At 38.9% G+C, this 20,103-nt stretch overlaps 1 protein-coding gene across 4 annotated transcripts in view; it reads right to left on the bottom strand.

Annotated features, from left to right (window-relative positions):
* Positions 1-632: 632 nt before the first annotated feature.
* INTU (inturned planar cell polarity protein) overlaps positions 633-20,103 on the bottom strand; it is a 109,780-nt gene continuing 90,309 nt past the window's right edge. For 2 of the 4 annotated variants that reach the window (XM_037897172.2, XM_027821611.3), the window contains exons 11-16: positions 18,299-18,520; positions 17,174-17,665; positions 15,780-15,877; positions 12,204-12,393; positions 3,592-3,749; positions 633-1,589 (exon numbers count right to left, since the gene is read on the bottom strand). In XM_037897172.2, coding sequence (XP_037753100.1) covers positions 1,478-1,589; positions 3,592-3,749; positions 12,204-12,393; positions 15,780-15,877; positions 17,174-17,665; positions 18,299-18,520 — 1,272 coding nt within the window. In that variant the 3' untranslated portion in view covers positions 633-1,477. Of the gene's footprint in view, positions 1,590-3,591; positions 3,750-11,061; positions 11,741-12,203; positions 12,394-15,779; positions 15,878-17,173; positions 17,666-18,298; positions 18,521-20,103 lie in introns of those variants that run through there. The other 2 variants (XM_037897174.2, XM_043545544.1) reach the window with 2 other exon arrangements.

Genomic DNA, 20,103 nt, shown 5'->3' with positions numbered 1-20,103 from the left:
TATGAATCGATTTAGTTAAATTGGTACAATTTTCTCACGCAGACAAGACCCAAGAAATATATTTGATAGTGATAGCCAACTGAAATTACCTTTGATTTCTTCAACATTTTTCTTCAGCTTGAGTTATCCAACTGTACAGCTTAAAATGCAACTTTAAGTTTAATCATACACTTTAATAGCTTGCATTCTCATGCTGGGCAAACCATGAAAAGCAACCAGCGATGACAGAACCAGAAAGAACAGTTCAACTGTTGACATGGAATGTGATGAGATGCTCCCCAAGAAGCCAGCACCAAGTGTTAGGGTTGGGGGAAAAAAAAAAGAGAAAAGGGGACTAAAAATATACATTATAAATAAAACCAGCTTTTAAGAAAACTGTTGAAAATAGCAGGCCTGTGAATTACAAAACTTCCAACAGTTTGTAGGAAATATGGGCTTTGTAGAAGACATCTTGATTTTGCAAGAGTTTTGTTTCCATTTGCCTCAGAGAACCTTTTTTATAGGCTAGCCAATAGGTATATGAAGAAAAATATCCTATTGTAAACCATAACAAGGCTAACCAAACTAATATTGCCTAATGTGACAAACCAGAAAATGGATGAGTGTGTACAAGAAATATAGAAGGCACACTGTTTTCCTCCTACAAATATACAAATTTCTTTATTATGAAAGCATCAACATCATATAAAAATAGCTATGTTCGTGCCTAGCTTTCAGAAACAAAATTGCCAGTTAAAGCCTTTTTTCACACACTTTCGTACCTATTATACTTTCATAAGGATCAAAATTACTCTATAACAAATGTAGCACTTTGTTATTTACAATGCCATTCATGAAATCTATTAAAATATCAATATTATTATAGCCCTTGGCTGTATGAAAGATCACAATTGATAAAAAAGATAACATGCTAATTTTGTGTTTTGTAGCCCCTAATCCAGATGCTATTGGTTTCCCCTTCATTTTGATTAACAGAGGAGTACTAAAACCATCCAGCAATTGTTCATGCCATCAGAGCTTCATGTGCTTAATTACCAGGGAAAGTTATGTTTTTTCTATTGCTGACTGCCAAATACCTAGACAGTATATCAAGTGTAATATCTTGCAGTTGATATTAAACATTGGACATTACTGGAATGTACATGTTATGCTAATATTTTATGTAGTAAAGCTATACTCAGGATAAGTAATTCCATCTTTTTATTCATCATGATCCATTTGACTGTACCTAAAATTAATGTTTTTTGCTTCTCCCAAAAACATCATCTCCCGTACGTTGCTGCTGATGTAGTAAATCAGCAGTAACGTGTTACTTCAGTGTTTAACAGAGCTAGTCCACAAGGCAGATTTATTTTTTTAAAGCACTTCAAAAGAACACACAGAAGGACATCATGATTTACTCAGTTTCTGTTTATATTTAAGTGCTTTAGATGGATTCCAGCACTGTTCAGGACTGCTGCTTAGTCAGGAAGCACATCTATGTAGCTAAGCCAAAGGACAGTTTAAAAGCCAGTTCAACAGCAACTTCTGTGACTGAATCATGAAAACAGACATAAAACTCCTGAGGTTTTGGATGTAGGAAGAGTCTCCTGGAGAAAAACAAAAATCCAGTGTCAGAGAGAGGCGGTCACTGTTCTAGAAATTCTATTTGTGTTTGACAAGGTTTCAATGGAAAGTTGAAAGTAATTGCAAACCAAGACTAATAGCAGATTTCCACAGTTCTCCTGGAAATCTTTTAGTTCCCATTTATTAGATATTTAAAACAATTTAAATTTCACCTCTACTCAGTTTTCTTCAAGACTCTGTCGGGCAAAAGTTCTTCAGGTTCTCAATATTCATTCCCATGACACTGGGTTCTCTGCAGTATTTCAAATCTCAGTGCTCTCCAGCTACACTCACAAGAGTGCTTGAGAAGAAAACTATAGTATTCACATCCTTTTAAATTTAATATTGTTTTAATATTCCTACCTGTCAGCTCTCTGGTTGCCTACCATGTGGGAACCAAAACCATGAAATTATTAATATGTGAGCACAGTAGTTTTCTCCACAAGTGGTACTGAGTTTCACTTGATGTCACACATTGAGCATGCTGAGACTGGAAAACTGAAGCTTTTCTTAACAGGGACAGCAACAGTTTAAACAGTACCCAGGATTTTAACCTGTTAAATCTTAATAGCATTACAGCTGCTCACACACTGTAGTTACATACACTTATTTGTCTTCAGTACTATATAGGAGTTTTTCTTTTTTTTAAATATTTGAGTTGAAGGAAAATTGGCAGTACTATAAATTGACATACTTTGTAATAAAGATGAGAGTGGTTCAGGAGATATTAAGAATTTCTAAAATTATGATTCCAGACCAAATCCATTATTTATTAATTATTATTAATTATTATTATTTGGTTACATTCACCATAAATGCTTTAGAAACAAGAGTTTGTGCCACATACTGAAATGCGGTGTTGGGAAGATTATTCAATGGTAAGCTGGTTTGTGGTCTTCTTCTCCCAAGCTAGCTGGGCAAAAGTCTTTACTACTGGCTTTATAGCTCCACAATTGAGGACACAAATTCAGTGAGTCAGTCAACTACAGTAAATAAACTCCAAGCCAGCCCCTTGCCCTTAATAATTAGCTGCTGGCATGCTGAAAGTATGACTCAATGGGAACCTCAGTCTTCCTTCTTCTTCTTCTTCTTTTTCTATCCTTCTAACAAGTACACCAAAGATAGAATGAAAGAGACAAAGAAGGAAAATTACTGTTGTTGATTAACAGATCGTGATCGTACTTTCTGATTACTGAAGCTATAATGCTGACAAGTAAAGGCTGTGGCCTGCTAGGGTGGGAGAAGAAGGATATAGACAAGTGGTGGTTATAGAATATGGCCAAATGCCGAGGACCTAAACAATTATAAGATTTGCTATAGTCATAACTCTTTCAAGTTACACTATAATTATCTTCCCACTGTAAAGTAGGTTTGATGTTTAATATTTACTTCACAAACTCTAGCACTGTGTGGTGCCAGGCTATACAAATAAGCATGAGACAGTTGCGCAATAAGGACCATACCCACCAGAACCCAATTGGAGATCAATTTGAAAAATCACTTAAGAAAAAATAATTAACACTTAATATAGCCAACAACAGAAAAGTAATTATAATCCATTTATAATGATAATGGCAGAGTTTAATTTCACGTGTTTGTATTTGAAAGCACATTGAAATAAAGACTGCTTTACAAAATGTTGCAAGTGGATTGGTAGTTTAATATCTCAAATATGTTCTCCCCAGTAATAGTTAAATTTATTCACTTCTCTTTTCATCCCCTCTGAATTTTGTGCATTTCCATCGTTTGTTCCCCCACACCACTGAATAAGAGTTGTGTGCTGGAATAGGAGCACAGGTATGATTCACTTGCAAAGTGGGGACAGTGCAGAGGTCTGAGAGGGTAGGAAGAGAACAAAGAAAACACAAGATAGAGCAAGATACCAGAATATCAATACATAGCTACAATGGTGGTGGCTGCCATAGAAAACTCTACGATAGATAGATACATCTGAATTTAAACCTGAGTAAATTTCTTTCTACTTACCCTACAACCCAGTAAGTCATAGTTGGTGGTGGTTTCTTCTGGTCAGTCCAGTTATCAGGAGAACACTCAAACAAAACCCCATGTTCTCTCACTAGATTGAGGTCAGAACTTGCCTTTCTGGAATCTGAATTGCTCCCACTGTCTGCATTTTTCTTTTTCTGTAAAATAGCAGTTTAAATGTTAATATAGTGTGAAATATTTTTTCTGCATAAACAGAAGGATAATGAACTGCAGTGTGATTCATTTGGGAGGAACAGGTAAGTTGCTGGTTCTGTGTAGGATGATCTTGATATCACAATTACTATATCCTGTAAAACAAGATTTGGAAGGTAAAATTAATTTCCTAATGTGTAATTTTATTTTCTCCAAGTGGCTACACACAGTTCTGTTAGCTTGATAGTGATAGTCTTTCAGACTTTGTTCCACATAGTGAGAAGGATACAAGCTCTGTTTTGTGATTGTTTTTCCTCTCGAAACTGAATGCTCACTCTCCCTGCTAGCGCATATGAGGTAATACAGCCACACTGAGAAGCAAGGCATGCTGCCAAAGCTAAGGAGAAGCAAGAATAACAACAAAAAGGAGACAAAACAAATAATAAAACTAAATACTGCACCAGAAAAGGACATTTGAATGAACTTGCTTAGACAGGAGTTTCTTTTTTAAATAAACAACTGAAATAGGCAGCAGGTTTAAAACAAACAGGAAGTATTTTTTCACACAATGCACAGTCAACCTGTGGAACTCCTTGCCAGAGGATGTTGTGAAGGCCAAGACTATAATAGGGTTAAAAAAAGAACTAGATAAATTCATGGAGGATAGATCCATCAATGGCTATTAGCCAGGATGGGCAGGGATTGTGTCCCTAGCCTCTGTTTGCCGGAAGCTGGGAATGAGTGACAGGGGATGGATCACTTGACGATTACCTGTTCTGTTCATTCCCTCTGGGGCACCTGGCATTGGCCACTGTCAGAAGACAGGATACTGGGCTAGACGGACCTTTGGTCTGACCCAGTATGGCCATTCTTATGTTCTTAATACCTTGCTAAAAGCACTTTTTCTCTCTTGTTCCAAACATTCCATCAAAAAAGGGTATTCCTGTGCTCTGCCAAGTCAGTAAGGATAAGAAAACCTTTGTAGACGTGCAGGATGTTTTCTCATTGAACAGCTGGCACCCACATGGAGAAGATAAAATTATATGCAAGGAAACTAATTTTCTCTTTCTCCTGAGAGAAAGTACCCAGTGTCCTGTTATTCCAGTATAGATGATGGCTTCCCTCTCACAAAGGGGAGACAAAACAGATCCCAGTAGGGATAAAACATTCAGGGTGGGAGTTTCAAAAGTGCTTAAAATGGCCTAACCCTGCTTCTGCTGAGGTTACTGGGAGTTTTTAATAAGTAAAACTAGTGATTAGTAAAGGAGTGCCCAAGGAGTGACTGAAGATCAAATTGTTACATGGCAGATCTCACTGTAAGATGCTCTGAGCTGCAATGCCCGTGAGGTAGACAAGAATCTGGTGAGTGGGCCCTTACTGTTGCAAAGAGTTTTAACTAGACCAGGAATAGGCAACCTATGGCACACGTGCCAAAGGCGGCATGCGAGCTGATTTTCAGTGGCATTCACACTGCCTGGGTCCTGGCCACTGGTCCCAGGGGCCCCGCTGCTGTCCTGGGGTACCTGCTGCCAGCCCGCTGCCGGCCGCGGGTTCTGGCCATCGGTCTGGAGGGCTCTGCTGCCTGCCTGGGGTCCTGGCCACCGGCCTGGGGCTCTGCAGCCACCCGCAGCTGTGGCCCACTGGCCCCAGCCTGGGGCAGTGAGGGGTGCAGACAGGGGCAAGAGGGGTCACAGCTCAGCACCCCCACCTTAAAAATTGTTCCAGCGCCACTGTACTGGGATATTTTTAAGTCCTGATTTGCTGCTTACATCACTATCACGCCATGTGGAACAGCGCACTGCGTATGACGCTGAGATTAGAAATGTACATGAAAGAACTGGAATCAGAATTTTCTGACAGATTTCAAGATTTCCAGTGATTTGGTCCAATGCTTCCTTTTCTAATTAAACCTGAAAAGTTAAACGAAAGTGACTTGGATTTGTCTGTATTTCAGTGGATGGGTGTTGAAGATTTTGAAATGCAGCTCATTCAGTTAAAAAGCTCAGAATTGTGAGCATCAAAGTTTGGAGATCTGCGGAGTGCACTTGAAGCTACCGAGAGAGATCATGGGGCCTCTATTCTGACCTGCTGGATGTGCCTGCCAGTGAAATTTAAGTGTGAAGAAAATTGCGTTTGCAATGCTTTCAGCATTTGGATCCACATACCTGTGTGAACAGGTATTTTCACACATGAAATCTGTCTTCTGTCCCTCTCGGAGCTGGTTAACAACTGATCACTCAGAAGCCTGTGTGCAGCATAAGTATCCAAATACTTGCCAGACATTGGAAAACTCAGCAAGGAAAAGCAAGGGTAAGGATCACACTAAACTGGTAAGATCTGCATTTTAATTTAATTTTAAATGAAGCTTCTTAAACATTTTAAAAACCTTATTTACTTTACATACAACAATAGTTTAGTTATATATTATAGACTTATAGAAAGATACCCTCTAAAAACGTTAAAAATGTATTACGCTAAAAACGTATTACGGGCACTCAAAACCTTAAATAAGAGTGAATAAATGAAGACTTGGCACACCACTTCTGAAAGGTTGCCGACCCCTGAACTAGACCATCTGTAGGTCTTAAAATAAAAGTATAATGACATGAGGAGAAACTGAAGTGCATATTCCTCTGAACTGGGTTCTGCTTCAACAACCAAGTAGTGTGGAGGAAATGCTAAGCTGGGGGGAATTCCCCAGTTCCTCTGGAATCTTGCAAAGACCCCTTCTCCTTCAGAGCTGTTGCTATGTTGAAGGCAGAGGAAAAGAGGCCTCCCTGGAAAGGAAAATATACAGAGGAAGCCCTGAGGAACTTCTATTTATCTTAGGCAGAAATAGATGACAGGACTTTCAACTTGGCTGTAGTACTGCAAGTCTGCCAACAGGGGTGGAAGACATTTAACTTGCTGGGTTGGGCGGGGCTGGGGGGAAAAAGATTGCTGATGGAAAATATCAGAAGAGGAACCTCATATCTACCAGCAAAGGGAGGGACAAAGATGTAAAGTCCATCAGTACTGGATTAACAGAACAGTGGGTACCCATGTGGTCGAAAGGTTTTTAACTGCTCAAACTGTGCTGCTTTTCAAAGTTGATACAGTAAACTTCTGAAGCACTGCTCACTAATGCAATAGTGGAGAATGAAACAAAGAGTATGGGACTTCAGACGCAGCCCCTCCCTAGAGTGTCTACCATTGCTGCAGAGAAGAGCTGCCTCTCACAGTCTGGTCATGCTGATGTTGCCACGTCGAAGACCTAAGGTCACTAAACAAGCTACAAATATATGTCATCTAGCATTCCAAATGCTTCTCTCAAATAAAAATGTGTAGTTGTCTTATCCAATTTTCCTTTTGACATTTGTCCACCATCCATAATTTGGCATCATTTACACTACTCATTCAGAAACTAACAAGGACAGGAAGAGCAGAGAACTTGTAAATCAGGAATAAGGTGCACTGGCAGAGCTATGTAGGCTATTAGTCCTGTACTTTCATGAGCATTAAAATTCCTTCCCCTTCACATTTATACACAGATCAGAACTGTGACACACTATACCTCAAAGTAACACCCTAGAACCCCCATATTCAACACTGTGATATGATTATGATATGTTTTGTACAAAGTATGCCTTGTGAACCATCATTTAAGAAGTCTTGATTTGCTGAACATTAATACCCTGTTGGATTGTATGTACCATCATTGTATATGAAGTTATGAAGTATTGTTATATGTATTACTGAAATATGTTGTGAGGCTGGAAAACACCCAGAGCTGGTCTTTCAATTGCAACAAAGGAGCAGCTATCACTGGCCAGACAGGCATTAATGGCCCATCAAGAAGAATCCACTCTCCCAGAGGCTCCTTAGAGGGGGCACATATGCAACAGAGACTGCCTGACCAATGGGGACTGCCTGATCCCCACATCACAGCAAGGATCTTTCTAGCAGCTGGAAGAAGGTATAAAGAGGGACAGTGACATCATCACTTGGCTTCTCTCCCCTCCCATCTCAACACCTGGAAGATTGACTCTAGAAGACAAAGATTTTGAGCTAGGGAGATTGGTCCAGGAATAGAAGGGAGTCCAGTCTGTGTATTGAGGAACTGTGAGCTGCCTGTAATGTGTCTGTTAGGGTTAAGAGACTGCTTGATCCAAATCTTGCTTAAGGCAGGTCCACACTACAGCCTAAGTTGATATAACGTGCGTCGTTCCGGGGTGTGAAAAAACTCCCCCCACAAAGCAATGCAAATTTCACACTGTCCACACCAGCGCTATGTTGGCGGGGGACACTCTCCTGACAACATAGCTTCCGCTTCTCACTGAGGTGGAGTAATTATGACAACAGGAGAGCACTCTCCCGTTGGCATAGCATGTCTTCACCAGACGCGCAACAGCGGCGCAGCCTGTGCTGCTGTAGTGTAGACTTGCCCTAAGTCTGTTAAAGTCAGAATTTAGACTGCATTTCTATTTTACTTCTTAGGTAACCAAGTTTGATCACTATGCCTGCTGCTTATAATCACTTAAAATCTATCTTTCTGTAGTTAATAAATCTGTTTTATACTTTACCTAAAAGTGTGTTTTTAGTTGAAGTGCTTGTGGAATCTCAGCTCAGGTTAACAAAGGCTGTTTCACATCCATTACCCTTTCGTCAGAGTGGCAAACTAGTTAATGAGTTTGTATTGCACAAGGGAGTCTTGAGCAGTGTAAGACAGTATATTTCTGGGGTGCAAGGCTGGGGTGATTGACTGGTGCCTATCTCTGTATGATTCATGAATGGCTCAGGGACCATTCATGCAATTTTGCTGGGTGTGAGACAGCCCAGGCTGGAGAGTTAAGGGAGCACAGTGGTCCCCCAGTTCCAGGTTGTACCCCAGGGATCCTGTACAAGAACACATTCATTTCAGATGCAGAAGAAAAACATCAGAATCTAAGTTGCCTGTCACCTACTGTACAGTATGTAGAGTTTCTAGTTTTCAGTGTTTATTTTTCCCCATTCCAGTGTTTATTTTGAATTTTTGCATACATTTAAAATAGTAAACATCAGCGATTTTTCAGTGTTTAGAAAATGGCCCAAAATTCATTATTAATCAATTTTATTACCATCATTTTGGTCCAATATTGTGCATCTCTATAAAATTCCAAACCACAGCAATATTTTGTTGATCTAAAAATCATACAATGTGAATACATATTTCTGTGTATCTTAGTTATCCATTTATCATGCACTGTAAACTAAATAGTCCAAACTTGTCTTCTCGAGCCATAGCTTCCAAATGCCAAGCAGACAGCTACAGCGTATGTTGCTGGACCAAATGCACAAAAACTGTCTGTAAATTTTCTCACAGGAATAGTCCAGTCCCAAAATGTTGTAAAACTGGGTTACACGTGTGCCTGATTCTCCTCAACAAGAAAATCTTTGTTCTCCATAGCATATTCATCAGTTCTTTTTGACCTACAGGGCGTTGGGAGCTCAGCTGGCGTCCACTGTAATGACATGTGGCTGAAACAGGCAGAAAGGGTGCATGCTGATGTGGCTGTGGCCATAACAGATGTTTTCACTTTCAGACGCGTGTATCCAATTTTTATTGGTTACACCTGGAAATGCCTACGCATGTGTCAGTGGTTTCTTTATCCAGGTATTTTTGGTGTAAACTAACAATTGGAAACCTCATGTACTTGTTAGTTGTGACCAAAGGCAATCTGAACTTAAAAGAAAAGGTTTTTCAACTTATATTATTTTAACTGCTTATATGCAAAACCAACATTCTCCTTTTTTCAGCTGCATTTTCTGCTTGCTTTTGGATTTCTGTACCTCCCTATAGAAGTGTCAAAGGTATAAACTAATTTGCAGCCAAGATTCCAGTCAACAGAGCATCAATTTATGTACAGTTGATGAAAAAATTCTCACTATTCAGGTATTTTTCTAAGTATTAAGCAATCCTAACAGACTTATGTCTGGGTAACAGTCCAATCTGAAAAGACCTCTTAGGTACACATGCCTCACACCTCCAAACTACAAACAAACTTGAAGGAAGACTTCACTGCTGTTTGCAAACTGCATTCATTCACTCTGTACAAGTGCTTTCCATTCCTCACCATTTGTGAGAATTAAAGTACAGTTTTGCCTACAGGCAGCATGGTGAGGAAATGCCACCTGGTCAATAGCTTGGGATTACTTCTTTCTCACTAACTGCTCTGTCTGCTACTTCTAAGAGCTTTAAAAAATGGTACACAACATCCATGTATATTTATGTCAAAATGTAAAGTTTTTGCCCCCAAAGGAGCTGGAGAGTTCAAGGAATTAGTCATGGATTATCAGCTATTTGGTTCAAATCAGTAATGACTGACAGTTGCTACAAACAAACCAGGACTGTAGAAAAAAATTGTACTGCACACACATCAGTGGATCTATTTGTAATCCAAGTCTCTAAAGATGTGACATTCATTTATTTAGTTTTTTTGTGTGTGCATTGACTATTATCTTGCATCTAGGTGAATTACATACAAAGTAAAACTAGGACTGTCAAGCGATTAAAAATATTAATCACAATTGTGCGATTAATCTTATTAAAGAATAACAGAATACCATTTATTTTAAATATTTTTGGATGTTTACTATATTTTCAAATATATTAATTTCAATTAAAACACAAAATACAAAGTGTACACTGCTCAGTTTTTATTTAGTTATTACAAATATTTGCACTGTAAAAAACAAAAGAAATAGTATTTTTCAATTTACCTCATACAAGTACTGTATATCAGTCACAAATTTAATTAACGCATTATTTTTGTAACGAGCGTCATCAGCATGGAAGCATGTCCTCTGGAATGGTGGCCGAAGCATGAAGGGGGCATACAAATGTTTAGGATATCTGGCATGTAAATACCTTGCAATGCCGGCTAAAAAAATGCCATGCAAACGCCTGTTCCCACTTTCAGGTGACATTGTAAATAAGAAGCAGGCAGCAGTATGTCCCATAAATGTAAACAAACTTGTTTGTCTTAGCGATTGGCTGAACAAGAAGTAGGACTGAGTGGACTTGTAGGCTCTAAAGTTTTACTCTGTTTTATTTTTTGAATACAGTTATGTAATAAAAAAATCTACCTTTGTAAGTTGCACTTTCACGATAAAGAGATTGCAGTTGAGTACTTGTATTAGGTGAACTGAAAAATACTATTTCTTTGTTTATCATTCTTACAGTGCAAATATTTGTAATAAAAATAATAATATAAAGTGAGCACTGTACCCTTTGTGTGCTGTGTTGTAATTGAAATCAGTATATTTGAAATTGTAAAAAAAATCCACAAATATTTAATAAATTGCAATTGGTATTCTATTGTTTCACAGTGCAATTAGAAGTGTGATTAATCAAGATACATTTTTTTAATCACGATTAATTTTTTTGAGTTAATTGTGTGAGTTAACTGCGATTAATTGACAACCCTAAGTAAAACAAATAATCTGGCACCAGATTCCACCCAGATAAAGCTTGCAGTGACTCAGATAATCACAACTGCCATGATTTCACAGGGCAGAGAGATAATGTCTCAAGTGGACGAGGCCCATATGCACACAATATGATCAATGACAGTTGGTGCAATGATATATAAATCTCTAGGAGTGTGTTAGAAAGTCTCATGAAGGGGAAAAAAATCCTATTAGAGTCGTAATAAATGCTGCTTGCAAGAAATTGGAAGAGTGTACCCCTTGCGTGCCTGTCTCACACCTAGAAGAGATTACTTGGCAACATGCCTGAAAGGAATTGGTAGTTGCAATGTGTTTTTTACTGGACAGATGTCCACATTAAAAACTCACCATTACAAACATTAGTGGCTGGCCAATTTGTTGGCAGTTTTAACAGGAAGGCCAAAGAGACTGAGAATGAGCTACCCTCTCACCTTCAGAGATAGTCTCTTCATATCAGGGTTGAAACACAGTGGCGGGAGGGGGGTGGGGGGGGCTGGCTTAAACTGTCACTGCACATGCCATACACTTTCTGTGAAGAAACAGAGAACTTAAATTTCCCGTGTTGTCAAGCTAGCATCCTTCAAAAGCACTACATTAACAACAAAAAAACCTGTTTTTGTAGAAGGCAGGAGAGGGTAAATGATTTTAGTTCCTCTCTTGCCATTCTCTCCTAGAGGCCTTCTGTGAAACTCTTTGCTAAATTATGGACAGTACAGGAGTCATAACACCACATCCCACAGAGCAATCTAATTCTCTGATTCTCAGAGCACTGTCTTGCGGAGGTGAAGCCCTTTTGATATGCATGATTGGTTGGACAGTCTGCCCATATAAGTAAAACACTTAGTAAATTAAAGAGAAAGCTCATAAAGAATCTTCTACTGGGGGACTATTTAAATGCTGACGTGATAGTAGTCTTGAAAATATTAAGTAGCAGATTAAGTAAAGAAAAAAGTAGAAGAAAACAATTCTGTTAGGAAGACAAAGTTTCTTACTTCTTTCATCACAGCCTGCTGGAAAATGGAGCGAATTGAAAGACAGCAACGATGAAAATTCTTGATTAGCTGAGGGTGGATGGAGCCACTAAGCTGTTGTACTTCTTTATGCGTTGGAGTAATAAAGATTCCTTGCATTGTTTCTAAAGAAATATAGTGGAAGAGGGTGTTCTCAGGACCAGACGTCAACCTTCAAAAATTAGAATAAGTGATTTTGAATTAAACCTTGTCTAGACAACACACTCTCTTACACTTGATTGCTTTCTGCTGGTGGTAACATGGTATGAGAATGGAAACAGACATTGTCAAGATTTTCCTATTTCTACACAAGATACATTTCCTTCTAATTAAAATTGTTAACACTGATTAGTTAAAAAAAACAGTGATCATGGAGGTAAACTGGGGGTTACTGCCCTACTCCAAAGAGGTAGTATTATCCAAAACAAAAAAGAAAGCATAAATAAGTAGCTCACTCAAAATAGAAAAGACGTTTAAGAAGGACATATTAGTCACAAAGTCACCTCTGTGCTGTGGGTTATAAAGAACATAGCTGTTCTTTAAACCACACTACTGTTCTTGTTCTGTTTTTAAAGCTTGAAGACAACTGCACTTCTAATGTTAGTCTCTAATATCACTTCTAATGTTATTTTCCATTAAGTATTTTCCCCACTAATACTCTGGGCTAGCACCAATTTTACTTTCATATACAAGTTTCAGTTTTGGTAAGCGAGACCATAAGGACTAGTCATACTTTCCTTGTCATACTTTATCGACTGAAAACAGTGAGTTACTAGTATATATCCAACCATCTTAATTAAAAGAAACTGAGTGTGATATGTTTATATAAAATAATATTTATATATAAATGTGTACATTTGATGTTACAGTGGTTTTTTTAGTCATACAGAATAAAGGAGATGAATAGAATGTTGCAAACAGCCAGGAGGTTTCCAAGAACAAGTGAAAATGAATGAGGGAGGTGGGTGGATAGGATGGTAACATTTGAAAATAATCTGTTGACAGCGGTTATATTAAGCCTGAGGTAACACAGGAGACTAACAGAATAGGAGTTAAGAGACAAGACAGTGGTTACAAAGGAAAAATGTAATAGTTCCCCTGTCAGTCAGAACTTCTAACTCCTCAAGAGAGTCATCAGGAAGTGCCTTAATGGAAAAAATAAAATAAGATTAAAAAAACCCTCCAAAACCCAGAGGCTGAGGCTGGATTTCCAGACAGAAGGCCAGATCTTCAGTTGACATAAACTGATGTAAGTCCACTAAACATGAATAAGAGCTACATTGATTTATGCCAACAGGGAATATGATGCAGAGATTCAGTTATAGTTACATTGTTAATTAGTAAAAGTACACACACAATTTAAATTATTAAATACACTTGGTCAAATTCTCTAAGCACAGACACAAAATTGAAAATATTGTGTTAAACATACTGTTTCATATTTACATTAAAATTGAAGATTATTTTAGATGCAAAACATCACTTATGACTTTTTTGTTTTTTAAAGACTACATTTTCCTGATCTCCCCTTTTCACCAGGACACTCTTAGGCCAAAAGCATAACACTAATGATATAGCATGGATTAAAAAATCATTGGAAGATGAGTAAATGGAATGTACACACTTCCTTGCAATTTTACATTTTACTGATGGACCTTCTTAACTAGAGTGGCAGAAGAGAGATGCTACCTGCAGTTTGGACTCACCCATGGGATGGAATAATCATCACAGGAGAAATTAGTCTCTGTGGAAAAGGCCAGCACAAAGCCAGTGCACCACTTAAGGTTTATTTTTGAGGGTTGATGTGAGATTTAAGTGGGATACTGGCATTGTGCTTGGCCTCTGCACAGAGGTGAAATTCACTCTAACAAAGGCTAGTATTCAGACTGTAAAAAATTAATGTAAGAGGTGTGGCTAAATCCCCTGCACTGCTTTGAAAACTGGGGAGGGTTGTGATGAAATACACAAAAATTCAGAGATTCACAGAGTTTAAGGCCAGAGGGGACACTAGTCTGGTCTCCTGCATATCACAGGTCATTTAATTTAATCCAGTAACATTGAGCCCAGTAATTTGTGTGAACTCAGGCTTGTTTGTTCCACAGGCTTGATTTTTTTTGAGAAACTGTGCCATACCGGCATACAATAAGTAGCCCACTATTAATTTTGAAACATTCCTCTAGTGTGACAACTTGATTAGTTGACTCCAAAATCCCTCACAATAAGAATGCCCTCCTCACTTCTGCAGCTTCAGAGGTGGGGAGGCTTTGTCTGGGCCAGCAGGGAAAAGAAAACCTTGAGGTCTCTTTAAGGATTGTCCCCCTCTAGTGAGAACTCCATTTCCTCGTCAGTTTGAGGAGCAAGAGTGTGGAGGGAGAAGGGGAGCTTCCTAGCTCAGTGGCTGGATTGAAGGGTGTAGCAGGATTAGGGGAGGGTATCACCTAAAGAAGGTAGGGAGCTGGGCTGCAGCGCATAATGTCTGGTAGGGGCCAACACCTCTCCCCCCATACCCTTAACCCTCAGATGAGGCAAGGGAAGTGGGGTCACAGCAGTGGTGTTGGGACCAGTGTAAAGGTGTGGAAGGAAGTGGTTAGGGCAGCCTTCCCCCAGATGGCAGGAATTACAGAAGGAAGAACAACCAGCACTAGATAAGTTATTGCCAGGTAATTTCTCAGAAATGTTAATAAAGTTGCAGCCTAGTTAAAATACATTCCTAGTGTCTTATCCCTCTATGTGTGGGGTTCAGAATAATGCATTATGGGAGAGGTAGTGTTCATCACTAAGCATATTTAGATATATTGTAGGAAGTAAGGAAAACTGGTTACACAGTAATGTAAAAAAAACCCCCAAACCTTGGCTCTTACTGCAACTGTTCTCCTGCTTGACCACAGTGACTGTGTGTCCTCTACGTCTACGAATATGTCACAGAGGTCGCGGAAGTCATAGATTCTGTGACTTTCTGCAATCTCCATGACATTGGGGCTCTGCAGCAGCCCGGCCGCCACAGCAGCAGAGGACCTCCATAGCTCCAAGCCACTGTGGTGCCCGCCCCCCACCCCCCAGCTCCCAGCCCTGCAGGGCAGTGGAGGATCCCCGAGACCTTCCCAGCTGGCAGCAGCAGCAGGGACCTTGCAGATCCCAGCCCTACTGGTGGCAGGAGATTCACAGTTCCCAGTCATTGCAGGCGGTGAGGGGACCCTTTCCCCAGCTCCCAGCCCTGCTGGGCGGCAGGGGATCCCTCGCAGGTCCTAGACTTGCGGTCAGGGGTCCCTCTCAACTCCCTGCCACTGCATGCAGTGGGGCAGAGTGCTGGACCCTCCTTTCTCCCCATTTTGTCATTTTTCTCCCCATTTTACTGTTTTCAGTAAAAGTCAGGGATAGGTCACAGCTTCTGTGAATTTTTGGTCATTGCCCATGACCTGTCCATGACTTTTACTAAAAATATCCATGACAAAATTGTAGCCTTACATAGAACCTTTGGTGATTTGCATATGTCTTTGGACAAAAATGGTGAATGTGATCTGAAGAATAAAATATTTAATAAAACCGATAATCTCTTACTTGACAGCATTATAGAGTTCCATATCTTTCTCTGAAAGATTCTTTTTCAGGTTTCCTAAATGAAAAGGATTTGGAAGGGTATGTTTCTTTTTAGTGACCTAAAAAAAAAATGGCACAGTAAACTAACATAATAAGGACATTTAATCAAGGACCAAAATCCAGCCAATGATATCATTTATTTAAAATGGAAATATTAAAAAAAATTAAATAGTTTCAGCAATTTGTAGAATGTACTTTATAGGGTAAAGTATATTTCAGCCTAAAACCAATTGGTAGCATTTGTTCAATGTATAACAAGTTTCCTTGGTCAATATTGCTTATGCTTTTATAATCTTTGGAAAAATTCTCCAATTACTTTTGTAGTTTTCAACACAGCTGTGCCCAATTTAGTCATCAGAAGGCCAAATATTTAGAAGAGATGATGAGCCAGATGAAAGAAACAGGTGCTAATTGTGGTCCTAATCCAAAGCTCACTGAAGTCAAGGAGAGTCTTTCAACTGACTTCAGCATGCTTTGGATCAGGCCCTTAAGCCCCCAATTAAGCAAGGTGCTTAAGCGGCTGCCTAACTTTAAACATCTGAGTAGTCTCATTGATAATTTTAGTTCTAGTTTTAGTTAAGAACTGAAACTATCCTAATGAAACTCAGGAAAACCAACACTGACTTCTTAAGCACCAGGAGTTGCATTATATAAATCCAAAACAAATAAATACATAATTATAGCACTATACTAACTTTAAAGTAATCAAGCATAATTTATAAAAAATATAAAGAATTATTCTGTTTCCATTTATACAGAAAAATAATTCCCCATGAATGAGTGAAATGCGTCAGTTTGTGTTCATTTTTTCATAGCTGTCCCCACGGTCACAGAATGCAACTAGAATCCGCAACCTTACCGTACATTTTTTAGGCTATGTCTACACTATGCACCTTTTAGTGACACAGCTCTGCCACTATAGCCATGCCGTTAAAAGGCACGCAGTGTAGCTGCTGTTTGTCAGCAGGAGAGAGCTCTCCCACCTACAAAATACTTCCATCTCCAATGAGCGGCGGTAGCTTTGTCGGCAGGACAGCTCTCCTCCTGATAAAGCGCTGTTCACACTGGTGCTTTTAATCGGCAAAACTTTTGTCATTCGGGGTGTGTGTGTATGTTTTTTTTCACACCCCTGAATGACAAAAGTTTTGTGATTCAGGTTCCAGTATAGAAAAAGCCTTATTAATAACGTTTTTTTCCTCAGTGAATATCAGTCTGTCTCACATTTATTAAAACATTTACCATAAAGAGGCAAACATCCAGAATAGCATTGGTTAATTTCTGAACATTCCGTTGGCTGTACCTACCTTCAAAAGTTAAACAGTTTAATACATAATACATTGTAATAACAATAATACCTTGAACAAGCTACCACTTCCGTCAGACCCGCCAAAACCTTGGGATTCTTTTCGTTCGTGCTTTCGGACCTGATCTAGTGTAGCAAGTGGGTTAAGGCCTCCACCTTCTTCAGGACCTTCACTGCCATTGTCAGATCCTCCACTGCTCCTTGAGGGACTGGGCTTACGTGTCCTTAAGGAGGAGTCAGTGAAGAGTGTTCTCTTGCTTGTTGTAGAGGTTGCGGATTTGGAAGTATTTTGCAGTTTACTAAGGATGGGTGGGGTTGTAAAGCTTTCCAGTTTGTCACGTGATGCAGGAAGGAACCAGTCAGCACAAGATAGACATGGTATGGAAGGAGATTCTAATCTTTCCTCTATGCTAGAATCTATGCCTTCCAACTGAAGTATAGTTGCTTTGATCTGATCAACGTATATACAATCTGGTCCTGGATTCCCAATGGCTTTGGAAGTGCAGCCCCCTGTCTCCAGCAAAACACACAGCATAAAGTGTCTCTGTAAAACAAATGGGTATAAAAAATTAATCTTTGATTTAAAATACTGCATACTGTAGAATCCATTCTATATTACACTCCTTATCAAATCTAATATGGTATCTCAGCAAATTACAAAGATTTGCAAAACTGGACAGGTCCCCTGCCCTCCAACAAGAGCCACTTTATGTCAAAATCATTCCTTAGGGCTTTTTTTTCCCCCCTATTACAATCCTCATGCAAATGAATGTTTATTTAATCACAAGTTATGAAAATTAAGTTACTGTGCATATGAGAAACTGCCTCTAAATAGTTATTTGCTGGTTATTTTTAAAATAATTTCCGCCCAAAATGGATGAAGTATCTGAAAAACATCAGATTATAAAAGTAAAAATTTCAACTTAAGTGAACAAAAGAGCATCATAACCATGACAATTTTATTTATGCTTAATTTTATAAGCTTTATGAATATTAATAATAATTGTATTCCCCAGCTGAAAAATTCTACACCAATTCACAGCTGCAATAAGGATGCTTTTTAAATGATGAAATCAGTGTATGCTTAGTACTGGAAATATGTAATAACATTTTACAATGTAAAGGCAACAGCAGAACAGACAATCAAACCATGGGTGCTCTGGAAATTGTAACTTACCAAACCAACTATTAGTAAAAAGTATCTTGCTTCAGGCTCCCTGTATCCTGTAACACCTGAAGCTTCACTTGGTTGGAGGTGATGGTGTGGAAATACTTCTCGCCATATCACTAACTGACCAATCCTCTGTTCTGCTGCCAAGGGTAACAGGCAATAGTGTCGACTATATAAAGCTATATCAATAAGATCCTCCTTTGGTAAGTGATTGCCAATCAAATAGCCCTTAATTAAATCACAAAAAAGAATGCACATTCAATAAAAATAACAATACTTTTCACTATATAGTGTCTTTTAATCTAAAGATCTCAGTGTTTTACATATTAAAATCATGAGCTCTTTGGGGCAGGCAGTGGGGACTATCTTTTTATATTGTGTGTGTATAGTACCTCGCACAATGGGATCCTGGTCCATGACTGGGGTTTTTAGGTGCTGTGATAAAACAAGAACAAACCAACAAATAAGCAACACTCCTGTAAATTATTATTCCAGTTTTACAGAGGTGTAAAACTGAGGCATACAGAAGTGAAGTGGCTTGCCAAACACCTAGTTGCAGAATCAGTAATGAACCAAAGAGTTTTAATTCCCAGTCCCCTGTGTAACTACCACAAAACACTAGCTCTTTGACTGAAATTAATATGTTTCCCAGACAAGGACAAGAACTGAATATACCAAAACAAGGATTTAAAATATGACCCTCATAACTGTACATCATAAAAATTACATAGTATTAATTAAGTCCTGCTATATTTCCCTTTAGAACAACAGCTTAAAAGTATTGCCGCCTGAAGGCTTTATTCTGCTAGCTACTGAGCACTTCCTGCAAGGTACTGAATATCAAAACTCCTAGGTGCCTATCACCTCATAAGATTGGACTGGTGTTTGAATGGTCACTAGCTTTTCACCCAAAACAGAACTGAGATTTGTTGGCAGGCGAAGTCTTCTGCTAACACTGCCCTTTCTGTACCTCTTTTGATTTTCCAGATTACATTAAAAAACACGCACACAGGAGACCAGCTGCATGAGTTTTTCTAGAGCAGGTCTGGATGACATGATGGTAAAAATGCCAATGGATGGTCTGCACTAGAGTTTCCATTATTGCTAGCATTTTGCTGGTATTGCACTGTCACACCAGTCTCAGTGTAGACAGGCCTTAGCCTTGTACTTTAGTCATGCAAGTAGACTTAATCCATGGGACTACCTGCATAAGTAAGGATTGGATGACTGAGACCTTAGAACATAAGCTCTGTAGAGTAGGAGTTGTAATTTACTTTTTGTTTTGTATGGTTCTGAATATACTGACAATGCTCAATAAATAACATGTTTACAAATACCAGAGGCCAAGCTGAAAGAAAGTTATTGATTCAGTTTCTCAAGTCTTATCTATCTGGATAACAGTTACAACCAGAGGCCTTCAGTTAGAGACAGGGATGGGCAAAGAACAATGGTATCAGAATACCACACAGTAATTCTCTTATCAATTAATGTGGTAATTCATCACTGACTCCTGTACCTCTTCATTCATCTCTTCACACACCACATTTTGCAAGATTGTTGTTGTTACTGGTTTCATAAAGATATTTTAGTGCTACATATCATACAGTAAGAATTGTTTTAAGACTTTAAATATTTTATTTGCGTCTGTGAAGTAAATGGTTTTGTTCTATTCTTTGAGTTCAATTATGTCTGTTAAACAGACAAAATGACCACACATTGTTCATATTTGTCAAGCTCAGGCAAGTGTCAATTCATGCTTGGCTTATGTTTCTGCTTGGTGCATTTTTCAAAACTCCATGCTGTACTCAAAC

The sequence above is a fragment of the Chelonia mydas genome, chromosome 4 (assembly GCF_015237465.2).
Source record: "Chelonia mydas isolate rCheMyd1 chromosome 4, rCheMyd1.pri.v2, whole genome shotgun sequence".
NCBI classification, from domain to species: Eukaryota; Metazoa; Chordata; order Testudines; family Cheloniidae; genus Chelonia; species Chelonia mydas.
This window is presented reverse-complemented; position numbering and strand designations above follow the sequence as displayed.